Source organism: Micropterus salmoides, unplaced genomic scaffold (assembly GCF_014851395.1).
Source record: "Micropterus salmoides isolate LMB-PRFRI ecotype aquatic unplaced genomic scaffold, ASM1485139v1 Ms_hic_scaffold_10, whole genome shotgun sequence".
NCBI lineage: Eukaryota > Metazoa > Chordata > Actinopteri > Centrarchiformes > Centrarchidae > Micropterus > Micropterus salmoides.
The window spans coordinates 16,539,318-16,561,077 of NW_024040041.1; the positions used below are offsets into that span (position 1 = coordinate 16,539,318).

Sequence of the window (21,760 nt, forward strand, 5' to 3'; positions counted from 1 at the left end):
CCTGGATACTGCTCAATCAGGGAGAGAAACCCATGAGCACAACTGTCTCCAGATAACAGTGCTACACAGGCAGATACCAGTGTAAAGATGAGCTGTTCTAATAAGATCAGAGTTAGGGAAAGAAACGCCACAAATAAACACACCCAATTTCACACCATAACAAGCACTAGTATCGAGCTCAAACTCTGTTGAAGCCCACTTGTGAATCAACAAAAATAAATAAATAAAAAACAAAGCATTTGGTCCATAACTCACAGCCTTGCACATTCAGTTATACTGATCCAAAAATGAAAACAAGAGTAAAAGCTTAGAGCTCTGCAGTTCATTACACCCCACTGTAACATAGTAACAGATGAAATAAACATGCTGGGTTTCATGAGCTTTACTAGTAATTCAGCTATAAATACAGATTTGTCCTGAGGGTGGCGCTACTAGAAAGATAATGAGGTAACGTTAATTATATATATAGTATATTTCATGTAAATCCAGCTATTACTTTTCAAGATACTTTCTTGTGTTGCTACAGAGCTAACATTTCCCACATAGTTGTGTTCTAACAGAAGTCAGGGTGTGACCAATGACTTTCTTGGAAACAGGATAACCAAACTCGGTCAGAGATAATCTCTTGACTCTCGACCAACCCTGCCGTCATTGCGGCCTGCAAGACTTGGGGAAAGTAAATACAAATTCCTCCATCAATTCACACAAGGCTTTGTTGTGGTATGACTGAATTTAAACAACATTCAAGAGCCTTGTTCTTCCACTCTTGACCTGGTCTGCCTAAGAGTTTAGTCCAACAGAACAATGACTCACAGAACAGTACGCAGTATATTACCACAGTTATGGGGCATTTTTCTTGATGTTTCACCTCAGTAAAACTAATTCTTATGACGCAAGTTACTACAACAACTAAAACATCCCATACCAAGTTTGAGCTCTCAGCACCACATGTCTGGGAAGTTAGTCAGCGGTAGTTCAAAGGTGGGATTTTGCATTAATTTACATTATGTTAATAAAAAAGATGTAGTATGGCAGTGGAATAACTTCTTCTGTAACAAAGTTGCAGTAAAAATGAACAGAACCACACACGAAAAAGAAAACCCATAGCTACCAAACCTGCTGTTTCACTAACATATTAATAACAGATTCAATTAGATCAATGAAATGAACCCCCCTTTTAGAAAAAAGATAACACACCTACTGCATTCAACACACACACTAAACTCAAAAAACTAAACTCCAAGTGCAAACCCATTTTAATTTGACCAGTGGCTGATTCAAGTTCAAGTGAGTTGGCCTATTCAGTTGCTTGCCTGAATGAGATCTTTTTAAACTGCAGTCGTGGGAGCAGCCCTGGGATTCTCATCATCACCCTCCCTGACCTACATTCACAGTTAGTCTAGACTGACATGCTCACAAGGACTTTTCACAGCTGCATCATAGGTGGAATAAAAAGAGCAGCAATCCGGAATAAATACAAAATAAATCTGTGTCACACTCAATTACACTGTCAAATTTAACAGTGTTCAGTGTGTGGATGTGAGTACACTATGGTTAGTGTATGTAAAAACAGGCCATGCTGAAACCAGTTACAACCAGAACAGATTGAATGAGTCAACAGGCTAAAATGCCTCCTTTCGCAGTTCACTTTGACAGACACTGTTGACCCTGGGCAACCATTTTTCCCTTTAGTTAGTTTAGAATAAATGCTAAACAGAGCAGGTACTCACTGTCTGTTGGTCGGGCTGTGGACAGCTCTGTGACAGGTGACTGCACCCTCTCCACCCTTGGCTCTGCCAGGGAAGGCAGGGGAGCACTAGGTTCAGGAGGCGGGTGGTTGTTGTTCTCCACTGCACTGCCTGGCACCAAACCGTCTGGCTGTCTGAAGACAGGAATCTCTGGCCTCCTGGAGGTCCCCTCAACTGGGCCGAGGGTCGGAGATGGGGGCTCTGCTCTTCTCTGAGGGGGCTCTGGGATCCTTGAGCTTGGGGATGAGGACAGCTGGGCGTCCATTCTCTTGGGAGGGGCGGGGGGCTCATGGGGCCGTGTCATGCTGAGCTCTGCCCGCCTGTTTGTGGAGCTGGAGATGGAGTTGGAGGAGCTGTCCAAAGGAGTACTCCGACTGCTCAAGCTGACCTCAGGCCGTTTGAGGCCAAAGCGGGCAATGCCAGCACTGGGTGAGTTGTCAATCTGCTTGGAGGAGACCTCAATGGAGATTTCTGTGCGGCGGGCAGAGCCTGGGTCAGGGTTACGACTCCCTGATAACTCAATGCGCCTCATGCCGGTGTTTGGGGAACGTGGATTGGAGGACTCGGACGGGGAAGATCTGGAAGACGAGTAGTCAGAGTTGCGGGAGCTCAGGTCGTAGCTCCGCTGGCTGGATGTGGAGGAGGTGGATGAACGGAGGGGGTTGGTGGTACGACGAGAGAGGGGCGAAGGGTGCGTGGGTGAATCTGTCTCCTCCACCTCAAATGACCGTTTAAGAGCTGGAAAACACAGAACATTTGTGGTTAGACAATAAACAGAAGAACCTCTTAGCACAGTGCTGCCAGCACCAGCATCTGTATATTTGACTTTGTTCAACATTAAAGCATCTTGTGATTAAAAAAACAGTAGAAAAAACATGATCAACAAACCAGATAACATGAGTGCCTGAAGCAGTGATAATTCTCATGACTTTTTCTTTTTGTGAAACAAACAGCTTTTTCATTCAGTGGTGGCATTGTACTGAAGTTGAAAGTTTGTTTTGGATCAGACAGAAAGTCATTGATACTCCATACAAACAGTACTGTTGCAGCAACTCAAACCAACAGCAGTATCTTTACAGGCCAGAAATTTCTAGGCTTCTTCAGATGCATAGTGCAATTAAGTTATCACAGAAGGATGATATTATTAACACCAGCTTGATTTAACAAAGTAAACTCAGCACCACAGTCGGCATCAGTCACGCTATGAACAAATGAAACGTTAACATGAAAACATAAAGCGTCTCCGGTTAAAGTGACAGACAGGACCAAATGCAAACAACAAACAAGTTTCCACCAAGGTGAGCGTCACACAGTAGCATTTTAAATGTGGAGGCCGTGAACAAAATTGATGTAGCCAATATATCGCCCAAAACAGACCCCAGTGAACATGCTAATCTTACCGGATTTTACACGCTTCACATATCTCGATAGCATGGCGTTTGTGATTTCTAATCCGCTCGGTGAAAATATTCCCACCAAGCAGGGTTCAGTAATATTGTCCGGTAGCCTACAACACCTACCACTGAACGAAAATGACTCTATTTAATCCTCTGACTGAATATTTCATGAAATTACTTGACACGTTACGTTACCCGGGCCATCTCACACACCTGTTGACATGACGACTATCCAACTGACCACGCCTCGCGAGCGCTCTGATTGATAGCGTGACCCAGCTGCAGAGTTCATAAATTGGAGGTCATAATTTTTCAGGTGAAATTTCCAACGTTAACAAAATTAGATGGCTGACCATAACAAAGCACACCTTTCTCTGTAGGCTACACTCAAATTAACTCTTAGCAGTGCACTTTGCCTTAATTAAAGACTTTACTAAAAACAAGTGCTGGTTACTCTAACCTTGTTCCCATCTAACTACACTGAGAGGTAAAATTGTTAACTGTAAATTGTAAAAAGTGCTAAATGTTTTCACATTTTTGACGTTTTCTTGAATAACTTGTGTCCAGAGAAGTGTGCAAATCAATTGTCAATATCCTACAGAATAGGTTTTTACTATGTCATAGTATTATCGGGTATTACTTAAATACAGGTACTTTGAACAGCATTCATTTGTACTTTTTTCTAGTAGGAGGTCTGAAATCTTCAAGTTCCTGGAACGCAGCATTATATAATTACATTATTTCGGCCTAGGAAAATCAATTTCTGAGTGACTGAATAAGAAACTATGGGGACATTCGGTGTTCTATCAAAATGTATGTCTACCGTGTTGTTGCACTGAAAAGACAGCATAATAAATTAAAGTAGGTGGCCTATAACATAACCAGGCTGTGTTTTAAAAAAGTATACTTACTGTTTGTCTTTGTCTGTGGTTAGCTCACAGTAAATGTATGTTTGAAGAGGAATAGCCTACTCTTGAAAAGTTAAATAAAAACATATATTCAATTTAAAACAGATTTTTAAAAGAATTATATTGCGTTAAGCTGGTAGCACTTACACATTTCTTTTGTACTGAGAGCCTGAAAAATCACACTTAATATTTTATCAAAACCATATCCACACCAACCTGCCCTTTCCCTCCATATCAAATTCAATGTGCCAACCAGAGCAGAGACCTGAGCAGCTACAAGCCCTGGAGCAACACAGCCTCAGTCCCAGATAAACACCGAGCCTGCACAGGCGTCTGGCCTGCTTCAAGGCTGAAGGGCCAAGCACCAGCATGGGAGAAGACCCTCTTCTTAGAACTCACTGTTTTTACATCCTTAATATGTTTTGGCAGGTTTTTCAACAGTTTTCCATTGTAAAACTTTGTTTATAAACGCAGAAAATATTGGGTCAGTCCTGGTTAGATTCACTTGCTGTGAACCTTTTTTCACAGTCAGTGTGATTATGGCAGTTACAGGACAGCAGTTAATGACAGGTTTGAATTACAGGTCAGCAATCCGACTCCTAATCTCCAACTCCAACAGAACTGAGGTTTCTCCAATGCTGATCATTTGAGCAGATCCTCTTTATGTACCCTGAATGAGTACACTATAAGTCACTCCTACTTTATCTGCAGCCACATTGCCTGAGCACACATTCACTTTAACAGCATACTGAAAAATCAGTACTGTATAAGACATACCATGTATACTGTTTGCCCTTTGTGTCTAAGGACCTGGTGTAACGTGTCCTCAAATGTTTGCTATGTCCTCAGTAGGTCCTCTGGATTACAGAATACCATAAAAAATCCTGCATGTTCAATTTTTGCACTTCTTCATTACACCATTGAGAATGACAGAAAAAATTAGAGACCAACAAAAAACATTGTAACTTAGATTGAAAAACTCGGATTGTATATTCACGTAGTATACATCTGACAATAAGCTCTTTGTGTTGCTCACATGGAATCATGTAATTTTTTTTGAGGAAACTGGCATGGCATTTTCCTGGAAGTCAGTTTTGTCAGTGTGCTCTGTTCTCCTTAACGTATAAGAAATAAGCACAGGAATGTCGCACTAGTCACAATGACATTATATGTAAAATCAGCTGTTCAGCTGTAACTAATCCTCCGTCCGGCCCTTAATGACCATAACTTGCACAATTTGCACTGTTCATGGATGTGTGATGCTCAGCTTTTAAGGGCAAGAGCTTGAGCAGTGAAAGTCAGCAGCACAAGCATAATTCAAAGCGCCACAGACCACTTAAAACTGTGTTTGACTGTGATTTTGATATAATGACCTGTTTGCCTAGAATTGTACTAACTGCGCGGTGTGTGCCTGCTCTGTGGCGACAGAAGAGCTCAACACAGTGAAGTCCTCACAGACACAGTGGAGACAGAGGCCCTGTCAGCTATGTTTCTCTCTCTATCTCCATATGTGCGTGTGTGTGTTTAAACACAGCTGTAGAGTAACGCAAACACAGCCTGTTCTCCAAGCTGGTTGGAGCCGAACTCTCTGCTTCTGTTAACGTCAGACCACACTGCATACTGGGATCTGTGTGTGTGTATGAATGAAGGTGGATGGGGAAGTTGAACATTAATATCTCTCTTTGTGTATTCGTGTGGACAAGATGGCACTCTTACTTGCCTACTGTAATATCTCATTCACTGTCAATGTGCATATATGTTTTTGTATGACTATGTACAGTAGGGAGTTTATGTTTTTATGGCAGTGCATGTGTGCAGGATGTGATTTTTGTTTTTTTTCTTCACTGTCATAGCTTTACAAGTGTTCACATGTGTGTGTGTGTGTGTGTGCATGTGTGGTATTAAGGACAAAAGCAGTTGATTCTTCATGCTGTTGCTCTGAGGCGATAGTGATCACAACCCCTCCAACCAAGCTAAGATAATACTAATGAGCACCAATGTGAACCAAACCAACCTCTCTGTCTCTTTCTCTGGCTTTCATTGTTAGCCCTTCCTACCTCTCCCTCTCATTTAACCTGGAATTGAAACAAAATCTGCATAGAAGATTTTTGAACCCCATTCCAAGCGTTATACCATAAACTTGCTATTCGACTGAACTGCCAAATATGGAAGACATTGCAGTCAAGCATGATGTTTTCCAACTAACACTGAGCAAGACATGGGGTGAATTCACTTGTTAAACAGCCAGAAAATCATATGATGATGCTACTCTGTTCTCCAGTGTAGCATGTACTGGATGAGCACCAAATGGACATTCTCTATGCCTCTCTGAGCATGACAGTAGATGAGTCGGGCAGGTCAGCAAGATATATCACTGCCTTTTGTCTTCAGTTGTTGAGGGAAATTAAGAATAACTACAGCATAAGCAGGAATTTTGACAAATTACTAACTAAACTAAATTGGTTTCCGAGAGCTACAGGGTACAATCTCCAAAGTGCAGCTATCGTCACAGTCAGCCATCATCCAACAAAGGTAGTAACTGTACTTAATATTCATGAACTCAAACCCCTTTTTTAATACTATTAATGGTCGACTTTTTTTTAGCAATAGCCATTCAATGTATTTTTAATTTGTAATTACTTCTCTATAGAATATACTTTCCATTGTTAGTGGTGGAGACTGCCATTCCACTATGTTCAAATTGCCAGGAAATGAGGAGTGCATATGTAATTTTCATTTCATCACATATTAGCCTCACTGTTTGTTGTTCACTTGCCCATAGCCATATCAGAGGTGTGTTAAGTTACTGCTAACACAAACGCAACATTTGCTCTGCTGCTACTTCACAAAAAAACATTTAACATGTGAAAGACAGAATGACTTTTATTGTGAAGGAGTCACAGGAAACAGCACTGACAATGACTGTACAGTGAGGTGTAAGAGGAAAAGCTGCAGATGACTGCACACCTCCAACTCCTCAACAAGGTAACCAACAAGTTTGTTTGGCATCTCTGTAAACAGATACACTGGTCACTCTTCTCTTAAACACTCAAAAGTATTTGCTGTAGTGTTAAACCACGTTTGCTGTTACCATTCTAATCACATATGTTGACAAATCAACCAGGACTAGGATTTAAGGCAAACTGTTACAATATATACAGTTGACATGTTCTGTACTCAAATGTGAAGTCACTCAAGCTGGTATGCTCTCTATAGAAAGAGGTTCTCACACAGTAGTCTAAAAAAATCTGCGTGTGAAAATCTGCTTTGGATCACTGGAATAAAATAATTTGGCCCTCATCTTAAAGTCCAACTCTTTTTCCTGGAGGTGTTTGTTACAGTTGTCACACTTTCCATTCCCTGCTGAAAAAAATCCAACTTTCTTCTAAATGTACAAAAGAAAACTTTTCATCACATGCTAGTTGTTTTTAGCCGTAGCATGGAGCCGTAGCATGGAGCCTGTTGATGACTCTGGGGCCTTGGCTCGGGTTGGCATCTGTACAAGTTCCACTCCAACAGGGACAAAAACAAAACAGCAAGGAGCCTCTTTAAAGCCTTACAAAGCACCGCTGTGTTCGCTCTACCTCAGAGTGACCCTCGGTGCTTACCAGTAGCTCTGATCCTTTTGGAGTCATTAGCAGGAAACTTGTCCTAGCTGGTGAGTATAGAGCGGCGTGATAATGCTGATAAGGATGGAGACTGCTGAGCATGGCTATCATCAGCCTCTGTCAGACGACACTTCCTCCCTCTAACACAGAAGCTCTATCAGTGAGGCTCCTCACGGCATTTTTTGTCACAAGACTAAGTTTTAATGGTTAAGATTAATAGCAAATTAACCCCATACTGCTGTTCGATACCAATGCTTTCTGGTAGCACATTATGGGTTACAGAGCACCAATTAACTCAACAGAGTTCCTAAAAAAATCCAGAACCACAGCTAAGTGGCAGTTGGCTTAACAGTTTTTATTTTGAAAGGCGTTTGAGATCCTACCATGATATCTCGTCAGACTTCTTAGCGTCACTATGAGGAGTTTTGTTCTACAAAACAAGTTGTGTTCCCTAATTTAGAAAAAGTACATGTTTTAAAATGTTTTAGGGTTAAATGTGGCCTTTAAATAATTTAGAGAGTAATTAAAAAGCCCCCATGGACAAATAAACATTCTTTGAAACCTATAACCTGGATCATGAAGGTGTCACATCTATAATCATCAATATTTTCTATTTTATTTACCCATTAACATCTTTCACTTTATCTTATCCTTGGCTGTCAAAACATGTGTTATGGTGATGGGTTGGTGAGTGCCATGCGGGATATGTAAAGAGACTCCTCTACTGCTTACCCCGACATTCTCACCCACTACAGAATTCTACTCCTGTGGAATTTCCTCTCACTGGACCAGCAAATGTCCTTAACATGCAGACTTAACACTTAACAGTGGCGGCTTTTCAGTACCATTGCTTGAAACAAGAATCAAAATGTGCCAGATATGTGGTTCACATCTGGTTCATGGGGTATTAAACTACAAAAGTGTCTCGCAAATATAGATATTTTTAACTAGAGAAGGGAACACAAGAGGCTGTTTGCAAAGAGCACTGACCTCTCCACTCCCCTGAAGGAGCTGTAAAAAAAAAAATGACCCTGCATGAATGTGTGTGTTCATTCTGCTGAGCGGAAGGCACAGTGGTCAATGATCTGTGTCAGTTTGTGAGGGTGAAGTCACAGCTGAGGTCATCAACCTCACGAGCAAGAAAATCCTTCAGTCTGTCTTTCTAACCTTCTCACTGATGTCATCGGCTAATTGCAAGATTGAACGAATCCTACGCAGTATCCAACAATAGTGATGTGGCAAATGCATAAATACAAAAAATGTTCTCTTCTTACTTTCATTCACAGATTTACTGTATGGATTACAGTGGCGGTGGCTTGCACAAATTAGAGTCACGTTCTATGAATAAAATGATCCTGTTTTTTCTGTGCTGCTTTTTAAGAGCTCTGATCATTTAACAACATGTAGATCAGAATATATTTGCACGCACACCTTTCACAACATTCAAACAACTGCATGATCATCAGAATCTAATTCGATGATGGGCATATTTGTAAGCACTGAGGTTTGTCAGCATGATGTGAAAGATACATGGGCAAATATTTACACTGTGCACTTATACTGTATATTAAATCACGAGAGCAAAGAATTTTGATCTGTTGTTTTGCTAATCCAAAATAAATAGGCTTTCAGTCATATACTGCACTTTTTAGGCCTGGCCTTTTAGCCAAATCCTCCTCTTCTACATAAGTAGTGGAAAAAGAGGAAAATCCTAATGTAACCTGACTTAAATTTTTACCAAAACAGAACTAAAGTGATTTTTTGCTGACCAAGTGCACAAGTAGAGAAGAGTCATTGAGTCAGTGAAATGAGAATATCCACTATATCAATCAAAAGTTTGTTAACATTAGCCCATCATAAGCAACCAGTCATACCTGACCAAGTAAGGCTGTGGCAGCAAAACCCCCTGACTGTACTGCATTAAGAAAGGGTGTGTTTTCGTATTTGTTTGTGAGAGGAAGATGGTGTTATTTCTTCTTCTCGAAAGTTACATAGTCTTGCTAGTTTCCAAAAAAGTTAACTGACAGTACAAACATATTTTTTTAAGGGAATGTCTCTGAGTGACATTTACTTGATTATGATATGGACACAGTGAAAAGGCCAGTGTGGCATCATTATAGTACCCATTTTGATGTGAGTGAAGGTGGTGTCCAAGCTTAAAGGACCATCCTCTTGACAAAATACACTGTGATTCTTTTCAAAATGTAATGTAATTCAATATTTTACAATTTCTAATGTGGTTAGTGCGGAGTTTTTGATCTTTGAATGTGTGAAAGCACACGATAAAGCACATGACAAAGCGACTATAATTAAAGTTCTTCAAATGATTTACTTTCCAACCCTGATTCTCATCGACTTGTCGGCTCATAAGACTCGCTGTATCTGTGCCATGCTGTACTCACTGAGCCACACAGGGCCATACATCATGGTGGTGACACCAAGGTTTTACCACACACTCAGGCCAACCAGAGGAGCAACACACATCACCGACAATCACAACAGTAACCCATTATGTTGGCGTTACACATGAGCGAGGGATGTCTTAAAGCATGACTTCGAGCCACATGGTTAAAGCACACTTTATTCGCCCCTAATGCCTCTCTTTTCTGAATGCCACTTATCTTTCTGCTCTGTTGCATTGTGTAAGCCAGCGGTGAAAAGACCTAAAGACAGGGAGAGAAGGAGAGGGAGGCAGAGAGATCCACCATACATACCACAAGCAAACTGGTGTTGAAAGAGTAGCACCTCTGGACAAGTGCGGATACGTTCCTAATGGCTATGTGTTTGTGAAAGACAGGAGACAGATAGTCAGATAGACAGGCAGGTTTGGGGAGAGGTGTCGGCCTGTCAACCCCCACCCACCCTCCTCGCATCCACCAGCAGCCTGGCCAACGGGGGAGAGGGGCTGAGGATGGACAAGCTGCTGAGAGAGGAAAAGAGGAAGCACAGCTGAAGGACAAGGAGGTGGAGGCTTAGTGGGAGGGAAGGGATGACAGCGGGAATCTGTGAGCCAGGGGCAGAGAGATGAAAAGGAAGAGGAGAAAAGGGAACGGGGCGGGAGGGTGCCAGGTGTTCCCCTCACATGCGTATGGTCAGTTGCTGTCTCCTGAGAGCTCAACATACAGTATACACACACACACTCATGTGGCCCTCTCAGTCATGCAGGAGAGGCCAAATCAGTTGCACAATTTCTTCTGAATGCTCTCTCCGGCACATGTCGGACTAGGATACATAAATGACACCCACAACAAACACACGCTCATGCATCTCAACAAAAAAGATAAAGAGCGGTAAGAAGCAACAGTTTCAGCACGATTTCCCCTTCATAGCACAACAGCTCGCCGCAGACGTCAACGAGCCTTTCACGCTCTCCATTTTTCCAGATCCGCACGGGCTCCAATCAAACATGTGGAAACCATCTATAGTGTCCTCATGGCAGGGTTAAAGAGTGCCTCGCTCCACGGAGTGACAAGAAGAAGAAAAGCACTGGAGCGGCAGAGCTCAAGAGATAAAGAAACTAACCTTCAAAGTCTGATATGATCCCTTCCAAGTGAGCGTTGACAGTGGAATCAGACATTTTGGCGAGCAAGTTGTGTTTGTGCGGGTGTGTATAATGTGAGAGAGAGGGAGCAGGGTTCCCTTTCTCCAGCAAGGAGAAGTCTTCCTGGGGCGCAGTCCCGCTTTCAAACAAATCCCAAATTAGGAGCCCGTGCAAGAGAGAGGAGGGGAGGGAGGGGAAAAAAACACAAGAGTTGAGCCGCTCACTGATCCAAACCCTTGCTCTAACTCTCCTCTCTTTTTTAAAGCAGCAACTTATTTTTCTCTTCTCCTCCTTCTCAACTTCCAGAGCCTGGAATGAGCGGCTGATGACAACCCCCCGCCCTCCCCTCTCTTTCTCTCTCTCTCTCTCTCTCTCTCTCGCTCTGTAGCTAGTCCCCCCCCCCCCCCCCCCCCCCCGCTTTCTCCTTCCCTCCAGACCTCCCTCCCCTTCTGTAGCCGTCCTCTCAGACTGGTTCCTTTCTGTGACTTGGCTGGTCAAATTATACCCATGCTACGTTCAAACACACTTCCTGTAGGCTCGATCACATGACCAACACTCAGAAAGCTATTACTGAGATTGTTTAAAGCCTTACTCTGCTGAATATGCCAGCATGAGCAAACTGTAAGCACATAAACCAACACACTCACTTCAAGTCTCATTAAAAAAAGACACGTCACCATTAAGACATATCTAACAGTGGGTGGAGGGAAACGTTACAGTAGATTGATAAATAAATCCAGAGTGGAGACAGAATCATACTTTGGACTAATATGGTCAGGACAGGCCCAGGCAGGCGGTCAGTAGCTCGTCTGACATGCTCAGTCGCTCTGGAGGCAGACATCAATAAATAAGTAGCCTAATGACTTAATGACCATGTGAATGAGCCTCTGTGTGTGGGGGTGGAGGGGGGAGGGTGGACAGGGGCGTTGGTCAGTGTGGATATGTGTGTATCTGAATGCATGTGTTTGGGAGAAAGCAGTAAGAGGGATGTGTCAGTATCTGCATCTGTGTGTGTGTATTTCTCCTAATGCGTGTCAAAAAAGCACTATTCACAACTTGTCTCCTGGATTGTCTTGGTAAAGACAATGATGCACAAGTGGATTTTGCTCCTAAAACTGTTCTGATCACAACATAGAAAACTGCTGTCTTACAGTAACCATTGACACAAAGTCACTTCCATTCTCACCCTTTGTGAACTGGAGTTACCCAGCAGACCCACGCACAGTAAGAAGTTGCCCTGAGGCAACTAAACCAAAGGCAACCTATACCAGCCACAGGCCAATGGTTCTGAACCACTGCTCCCTTGCCAATATTAAGCATTTAGTAGTGACCAGACAGTAAGCACTAACAGTAGTAGTAGTATGTGCAAATTAGGAGACTCTCTTCTTTCTCCTTTTGAAACTGCAAAGATATACTGCTCCCAAAACAAGGGCAGCCCTGAGAGGATAAATGAATCGAAAAATGCATTTGGAGAGAGATGACTATAAGTAGAGAGATGTGGGAAATGATGTGGATTTAAGCTGTAATAAATTCCTCAGTAGTTGTTGTCCCATGTGTGATTTATCATAAAGTGTTTGGGACTGAAATCTTGCATGTCAGGCAAGCTTACCGCCAATTTGTTGCTTACACTGGAATCGAAGTTTGCGTTTTGTGTTGATTTAGGCATGTTTACTGATCATAAACACAGATGTGCGCCACTGCACAAACACACACTAACACACATTTTTAAAAACAAATGTGCGGCTTTACTGTACCAAAACTTGCAATCTGAGATTCAATTTACACCATATTTCCCTGCTATTAAATGATTCAAAGTATGTAACCCACGATATGTGTGAGAAAACATCATCAATGAATATTTCTGGTTTACAAGAAAACTGAACCCGTGCCTAAAAGCCAGGACAGGTTAAAACTACTTTTCAACCTTTCTTCTAGATACTAAAGACACATAACTACCGTGTAAGTTTTCTTCAAGTGTGGATGAACCCCACAATACATTGTGTCACTTTCTCCAGCAGGGGTCAGCGTTGCAAATAAAATATGTCACTTATACGCAACAGTGTTGGTTGTAGCAGTGTCACTAGCATACAGTAATTTGATCTGGAGACAGATAAAGATGGAGACATGAGGAGAATCCTGCTCCGGACACACCCTCAACCCGCAGAGTCTGTCCTGCCAAAACACATGTGTGTCAGATTCCCCCACTCCCTGGCACACACTCATATTCAGACACACACTGAGCTGCATGTGCAGGCACACACACACACACACATACAAACAGCAGATACACGCAAAAATACGAACATGCAACACATGCATGCACTCAGCACAGCACCCAACCCTTTCACTGAAACACACACACAATAAAAGCACACTTCCTTCCACTGCATTTCCTTGCAAGCCCCAACAAGCCCAGACAGCGCTAATCCAATCTGCTGTAACAACTGTCACACTGGGTAAAAGGCTAGGAGTGTTCTTCGCCCTGATCTGTAAAGAACTCTATTCGCATCATAGCACTCATAGTGATGCAGTATGCAATGCACTGCTCTGAAAACAATTTTAATCTGCCATTAGCAGAACACATGCCTTAGATTCAGTACGTAATGACCGTAATGTTTGTGAAAGATTATACAAGGCCATGTTGATTGCATATATCAGCGTTGATATCTTTAGCTTCTTATGGTGTGAATCCTTCTTGGTAAACTTTATTATTGCATCATGGTTATCTTCCTTATGACTAAAGGGAAGGAGGGATTTCTTCTAAAAGAACAAATCCTTCCCTGTCCTCGCTGATGGTGATACAGATGTAACGCAGTAGACCCAACAGTAAACATAAGCGTTATTAACCCAATAATGTATTCATCATGATGAGATAGAGATGTTATCTGTAGGATTTTATGATTATAATTTGAAATTAGTTTTTCACAGTGGTGATAACTGTTAAATCCAGATAACAAAACCCTTGGGGCCCTTGGCTTCCTGTGCATTAGTGTATTGTAAATTATTTGAATAGGTATCTGCTGGTGTTACATTGCACTGAAGCATAAGATGAACAGAGACAGAGGCAGCCTATACTGTTTAAAGAAACCTAGACCACCACCACTCTGAAGTTAGTCCTGCCCACATAAGACCTGAAAAATGAGAAGCGCAGAGTGAGAGGAGAAGAGGATGACTTTTATAAACGGTTTCCAGGCTGGCGTGGCAGTTGCTAGGGCAATGCCAGGACACATGCATAAATATGTTATGCAGATATACACAAAGCCACTAACATGTCCACATGCCTCGGTGCCAGTCCGCCCCTACCCTGAAGTCCGGCCTGTGTCAGTGGAGAGACGTCTTGCGATCTCTGGAATCTGAGATGCAGCTCCGAGAAATGTTTTAATGGTAACCAAACCCACACTGAGCAGTGGGAAGCAAGGATACACCTGACTACAGCTACGTCAAATGCAGCTTCGTACTATAATAAAAACAGCCTTATTTGTATAGATGCAGTTGAAAAGAAACAATGTATGGTTAAAATACCAGATTCTGACCATCAAAATCTCTGCAGAATTAATAAATCAGTTCTCATCACCAGTTAAGTGGCAGATGGAAAATGAGAAAACCTCCTGGAAGAAATACGACTAATAATAAGACTAATCTATCAAATTAAAACATTTCTATACATGGAACGTTTAGAGGTTTTTAGAGGTGATCTAGAAAAACTGAACTGATGTAAAGTGTATGTTGTCGTGACGAAACACATCACCATTACAGCTGCTGAAAGTTGCACGTTATATGAAATATAACATATATAGGCCTATGTACAATATATGTGTGTATTATATAGTGACTAATGATTAGTGTTTTGATTCTAGTTCGTGTCAGGCTTAGACAGTCATTGTTATTTCAAACATTACCAATGTCAGCTACAGAGGAAACCCCAGCTTCCTGCTGAGCTCATCCTAAAACAACAAAAGCTGTGTTGGCCTGGATACATACAACTCATGAGTCAGGCTATATCAAATAAGCCATCTGGAAGAGGTAGAATCTGTGCGTGTTGTATGTAGGTGAGGGCGTGTATGCATTACTTGCATTGATTGCGTGTGTTCATTTGTACGTGTGTTTATTTTGTATGTGCCTAGCTAGTTACTGCAGCTCTGTTTACATGACAACATCCATAATAAGCAGCTTTACCTGGGGGAGAGGAGAGCTAGATGGACAAGACATGAAGGAGAGGAGGGGAAAGGCGTGCCAGTTCTCTCCCCAGGCAGAGAGAGAGAAAGAGAGAGAGTTAGAGAGAGATGTGATGGAACCGTGAACCCCCATGGCTTTAATGGAAACTAGGAAGTAGGAAGATTTCTCCCTGCTGTGTGTGAGAAAGAAAGAAAGACACAAAGAAAGAGAGCGGCGTTACCATGACTAATGGAATCAGCAGCAGTGGTATAGTGTAAACATAACCAGAAAACTGCCTGGCTTTCACTACACTACAGTACTGGATAAAGTAATGGATGGCAAGGGGAAGCACTGCGGTGAGAATCAGTCCAATATGTAAAGATGTTAAAACAAAAAGCTCAAGGTGATTAGTGTACAAACATAATTACTCAAACAATGTCAGAGTCTATATTATTTGGTGAGTTGTAAATGTTGTAAAGACAGTAAAGCAGCAGGTCAGACAGTTTGATAATATTACAGACACACAAACACACACACACACACACACACACACAAACCCTAAAGTATATGCACAGCTGTAGTGACAGCAGCTGCCCTTAACAAAATGTTAAACAGCAGCATCCAGCCAGGCTCTGCTAACTTTTATCAAATACAGCACCTGTTGGAAACATGGCTCGACTGCACACCACACACACACACACACACACACACACACACACACACACACACACATACACACATACACACACTGTCCAGCCAATTGTGCCTGTGCATATGAGTGAGTGTATCGACTGTCTGCACACATGCTGCTGCCTGTGTGTGTGTCTTCCCTCACGCATGGGATGGAATGGCTTGGTAAATAGAGAGAGCAGCTGTCCTCCATCAGAGATGACTCTCAACGGGCCTCTCTCTCTCTCTCTCTCTGACTCTCTCTCTCACTCTGTCTTTCTCCCACCTCCGCCCTTGTCTCCATCTCTCCACCGGGATATAACCCTGTTTAGTGCGTCAACAAGCCAGCATTGTGATCGCCATCCTCGCTTGTCCTGCTGCACTCACATATTGTTCTACTCAGCAGGTTGCCATGGCAACACACACCAGCAACACCAATCGTGTCTCACCAGGAAGCAGCATGACTGCAATAATACTTCTCCTTAAACCTATATGTAGGGTCATATTCAAAACAAGCAGGCTGCGGCAAAGAAACCAACACAGAAAATACAGAAAACAACACTTGTTGCCTTGTTTGAGTGTTCACAACTGAGAGACCTAAAGAGTTTTTTGGGTTACTCAGCTCATCACCTCCACCTTGTGGGAGAAGTGTATATTACATATCAAACAGACACCTTTAGGACAGATTCAAGATGACTGACATCTTTCACTGTATTCATTAAAAAGGTTCATATGAGGCTAAACTAGCTGAGGCTGTTCTATAAGTCATGAGCCTGAGACTTCAGTCAGAGCTGACTGTGGCTGTGTCATCCAGACTTTCAGCATGCATCATCAGCTGACCTCGCTGTGACTGGAATGAATGGGACGCGTCAGCCCCTTTAATCTTTCTTCACAATTTGCTGATGGGCAGTTTCCGTTGAGAGCATCATCACTGTTGATTCATGTGGGAAGAAAACACAGGAAACACACACAGCAAACAGCCTATAGACAAACAAACTACTTCACATTGACCCAAAAGCACACTGACTGGCACACACACACAAATACCCTACACATTAGAAAGAGTGAATACATAAATGTGAACTTTCAACCAAAACTGAAATATCCACTAAGTATGTCCTGCTGAAGCTGTTAGGGCTCCCTGGAGGTCACACCTGAAGACAAGGGGCCACAGAGAGAAAGAGACAGAGGAGGGTGATACCTCCATCACACACACACACACACACACACACACTGCAACAACCACTTTTTTCATGCCTTTTTAACAACACTCACAACAGTCATAAAAATACCATCAGGAAGCAGACAGCGTTGCCTCACTAACGACTTCAGCATAATGTACAACACACGCACACACAGACAAACCTAATAACTCAATGTGCATATAGTTTACGTCATCCAATGGAGAAAACAACATCAGAGGGGTAGAATAAGTAAGGATTTGTATTGCAAAGTCAGCTTACTTATTGCTAGTGGACTGAAGCAGGCCTTTCTCTGTCCTGCTAAAGGAGGGACTGACTGATGGCCGAAGTGGGATCAGAGCCACAAGGGACAAGAGTAGTACTGTTCAAACAGAGCTCTTTCCTGTTTTCACACCAAAGAAGAATGGGAGAATGCAGATGGAGAAAAGAGAGAGAGAGAGAAATGCCTGAGAAATAAGTGCTGTTTCTGTGTCACTTCACCACAGAAACAGACATCCAGAAAGTTTTCTTCTGCAATCGATGTCTTTCTTTCATGAAGCTAACGTGAAAAATGAAAATAAGTCAAGACAGGCATGAGACAGGGACGGGAATGCAAAAGAGGTGGTGACTGAGCAACAACCTGTAAAGACAAAAACATTTAAGTGGAAACAATGGGGCAGATGGGTGGAGATGGTGGGCGGAAACAGAGTCAAACACAACAGGCACAAAACAGATAAAAGGCAGATAAACCAGAACAGGTCGGCTAAAGCTGCTACACAAACCCTGCAGAGCTCCCAGCTCCAAACCCCAAAGAAAACATGCAGTCAGCAAACAGGACAGAATGAGAGAGTGGAAAATACCGTAGAGGGGAAAACAGAGGCAGGCTCTTACAGAATAGACATTCGATCACAGTAAAAAAGCTGATTGAAGAACCTTTAACTACACTTTGTTATCCATTCAGAACAGAAGCATGAGCTCATCTGGGCTGGCAGTTTCCAGAGAGTTTGTCTTACCTGAGAATTTGTCCCCCTCCATAACCAGATCACTCCCTCCACAGCCACATGTAGTGTCTGCTCTTTGACTCCACTCTCTCCCTCTCTCTCTCTCTCTCTCTCTCTCTCTGTCTTTTTTTGGACTTCCCTTTCTCTCGTCCTTCTTTCCCTCCCTCCCTCCCTCCCTCCCTCTGTTCCTCGTTCCTCCTCTTCTTACTCTCTCTTTCCTTTTGGGCTCTCTGTTCTCCCTCCCTCTTTCCCCAGTTTGATTCCTTCAGTGTGTCTTGCTAATGAATTCAGAATTACGACATCCCCATGTGCTGATCATATGTTGCATTCACCCCTCTCTTTTTCTCTCTCCTTCCTCTGATGAGACCAAAAGACTGAAGCAGCATTGTATCTCGAAAATAGAAACCATTAGCTCCGCCATGTGACATGGACAGCCTCCTTACAGACTAAAATAACCCGCTGGACTTGCAAACTCTTCCGTCAGCGAACTTATAATGTTCCCTTGTGTGTGTGTGTGTGTGTGTGTGTGTGTGTGTGTATGTGCGCTGTGGCCTTGATTCATTTGATACCAACAGCAATCTTGTCAAACAGGAGTGAAAGACATTCCCCAAACTACATCTAGACTTCCTCGTGATGAATCAGATACAGCTCTGCCTTTGTAAACGTGTGGAAGGATGAAGCAGAAGCAAACTTGGGGAACTCTACAAAAACACACTTCCCAAAACTGTTTTGAAGGGTTATTACAGGAGAGGCAGCATGCGTATGCTTGTGCTACTAGTGAGGAAAAATGACAGCAACAGCGAATAATCGAAGAGAGGGAAAAAGAAAGAGGACTAGTGAGTGTGTGTGTATGTGTTACATGACCCGTCTCTGTGTTCAGGAAACTCAGGTGACCTCTGACCTTTGGCACGTCACTCAGTGCGCTGGAGGTCAGCGGTCACATGGCAAGCGTCTGAGCTCTGATAGAGACATCAAACACACTCAGACAAGTCAATCTGATGTCTTGTGCAACACATATCGCTCCAGCGAATTGTGAATTGCAGGTTGACCTGTGTGCATTTTTTGTGTATTCATATTAGCATTTAGCGTGTGTGTGTGTGTGTGTGTGTGTGTGTTTGTATTTTTTCTTTAATTAAAGCCAGCTGCCTAATTTCAATATATTGGGTGATAAAGGGAGGTATATTTGCAGATTGGCGGCCCCAAATGGCCAAAATATGTAACATTGATGGCTTGCAAGTTGCCACAAGTAAAGAGCACACAGTTTACAAACCAAGCAGGAGGTGTGGGGAAGGATTAACACACACCTCAAAATTAATTACAGATTAATTAGATGGATAGTCTTGATATCTAAACAATAACAATAAAAAAATTAAGTGTTTCCAACTGAGGCAGTCTGTCATGTTTTACACCAAATAATACAGAGATGAGGGAAGCAGTTCTGAATGGAGCACTCACTCACTCCCGTTTATGAAATACTTTCTCAAATTCAGTTTGTTCATTGCCAGGTTCTTCTTTTGGATCTAAGACAATAAGGTGAACACATTTTGACATAAAACCTTGCTATACGTGGATTAAAGAATATAAATATTATATATGTAAGTATACCTTGCAGAGTTATTAAATGTAACAATATTAATCATTTTTATTTCATTACTGATCAATAAAAATAACCGTAAAACAAGACGATTTTTTTTTATCACCTTGGACACAGCTAATTCTGTTCAGCAGGATCTGCTGACTGCCAGATGGGAATTAACCACACACAGATCAACAATAGGAACAGTGTTGGATAGACCTGTGTATGTGTGTGTGTGTGTGTGTACATGAGGTTACAGTAAAGTATCCTCCCAAACACCCCCCTGCCGGCTCGTAAATCTGCCCTGTTAGCAGATGTTTTGTATGGGGCATCTCCCTCTAAATGCCAATGTGCACATACACACACACACACACACACACACACACACACACACACACACACACACACACACTGTGGCGATTGCATCGAAGTCAGGAAGATCATACACACTAGTACCTCAAACCCCTCACTAGTGCCTAACATGACCTCTGTGATCAGACATTACACCTACAACTTCCGTAGACTTACAATAGTTACAGAGGCGTCAGGCACATGTGGTGTGGGTGATATCTGTTTCATTTAGGTGTCACACTGACATTTCACTTTATGGTGTAAGCACACATACCCCACACCAACACTACACCTGATAAAGCAAAAGTAACCTCAGGTGTAGGAGCAGGTGTGGTGTTGAGTGAAGCTGCAATGGTCAGGTGCACTGCACTATCGAGCGACCTCTGACACTTACATTTACAGTTACATGTAGAGGCACATGTGGAGCTGTTGCGTCTAGTGTGACATATCAGTGCAGGGCTGAGTGAAGCTGAAGCTGGCAGGTGTGAAGCTCTATGCTGCGACACCTGATGTGACACCTAACACTTCCAATTTATCCATTGATGCAGTCTTATAGGAAGGCCAATTTATCCATATCCATATTTATCCAGAGAAACAGAGAGGAAAAGAGCTATTTAGTAATGCTACAATGATGCATTTTCTATTAAGTAGCTAACGTGATGTCGTTCTGTTTTCTCCCAGTAGAGTGGGATCACTATTTCATGCTCCAGACTTCAGTCCAGGACATGAAACAGTACCCTCAGTGTTACCACATCTGACATCGAACGAAGGTCGATGACACAGACTTATGTCATACTTAACAGGAATAGTGAGTGATTAAAAGTAAGTGGTGGATGACTTTGACAATGACAAAATTTGGATGGACCTGTGCCTCTCTAATCCAATCACATGCACATACGTATTTGAGCCTGTCTAACCCCTTTCTCTCCTGTTTTTCAGTTCTCCCATCCCTCCCCCATAAACCCTGTTTTGTCACCTCTTTCAGTGGGCAGCACAGTGGCCCAGTGGACCGTACTGTGGCCTTACAGCACAAAGGTCCTGGGTTCAGACCTCGCTCAGCACAGGCCTTTCTGTGTAAAGTGTGCGGTTTACTCCCACCATCAAAGACATGCATGCTAAAATCCTTAATTCTGCCAAAGCAATCATTTCTGTCTTTTCTCTACAACAGGGGGTTCATAAGCAAGCAACTTATCTAGACAGGCCCCCACCCTGAGTCTCAACCCCCAAGTTCCTAACTGGGCAGGCCACCAAACCCTTAACAACCTCCTTCATCCTTCCATTCTCGACCCCTCCATCCCTCCATCATAAATACTCCTCATTATCCAAATAAACTACCTTTTAATACCTCACATTGGCGTGGTCTTTGTTAGTGAAATGGGTGTTTGCACAAGGTATGCATGTACTAAATGTACGAAAAGATAGATGAATGGACAGATGAATTTATAGATGACAATAACAGAGGGGCAATCTACTTACTGGGACTGGTGACGCCAGATCCCTCTCTTTCTGTTCTCCTTGACCGGGCGCTGGCTGATCTAGCTGTAAATAGGGACAAGGAAGGAAAGACATATGAGTAAAATCCATTCATCAACGAGACGGTTGGCATTAAGAGAAGAACTGACACA

General features: G+C 42.6%; 1 protein-coding gene across 5 annotated transcripts in view; it reads right to left on the reverse strand.

Annotated features, from left to right (window-relative positions):
* The window catches only part of LOC119888555 (septin-9-like), a 78,944-nt gene that overhangs the window by 41,770 nt on the left and 15,414 nt on the right, over positions 1-21,760 (reverse strand). The window contains exons 2-3 of one of the 5 annotated variants that reach the window (XM_038699164.1): positions 21,612-21,674; positions 1,731-2,486 (exon numbers count right to left, since the gene is read on the reverse strand). In XM_038699164.1, the coding sequence (XP_038555092.1) occupies positions 1,731-2,486; positions 21,612-21,674 (819 nt within the window). Of the gene's footprint in view, positions 1-1,730; positions 2,487-2,636; positions 2,662-3,148; positions 3,275-11,183; positions 11,484-18,220; positions 18,355-21,611; positions 21,675-21,760 lie in introns of those variants that run through there. The other 4 variants (XM_038699189.1, XM_038699172.1, XM_038699180.1 and 1 more) reach the window with 4 other exon arrangements.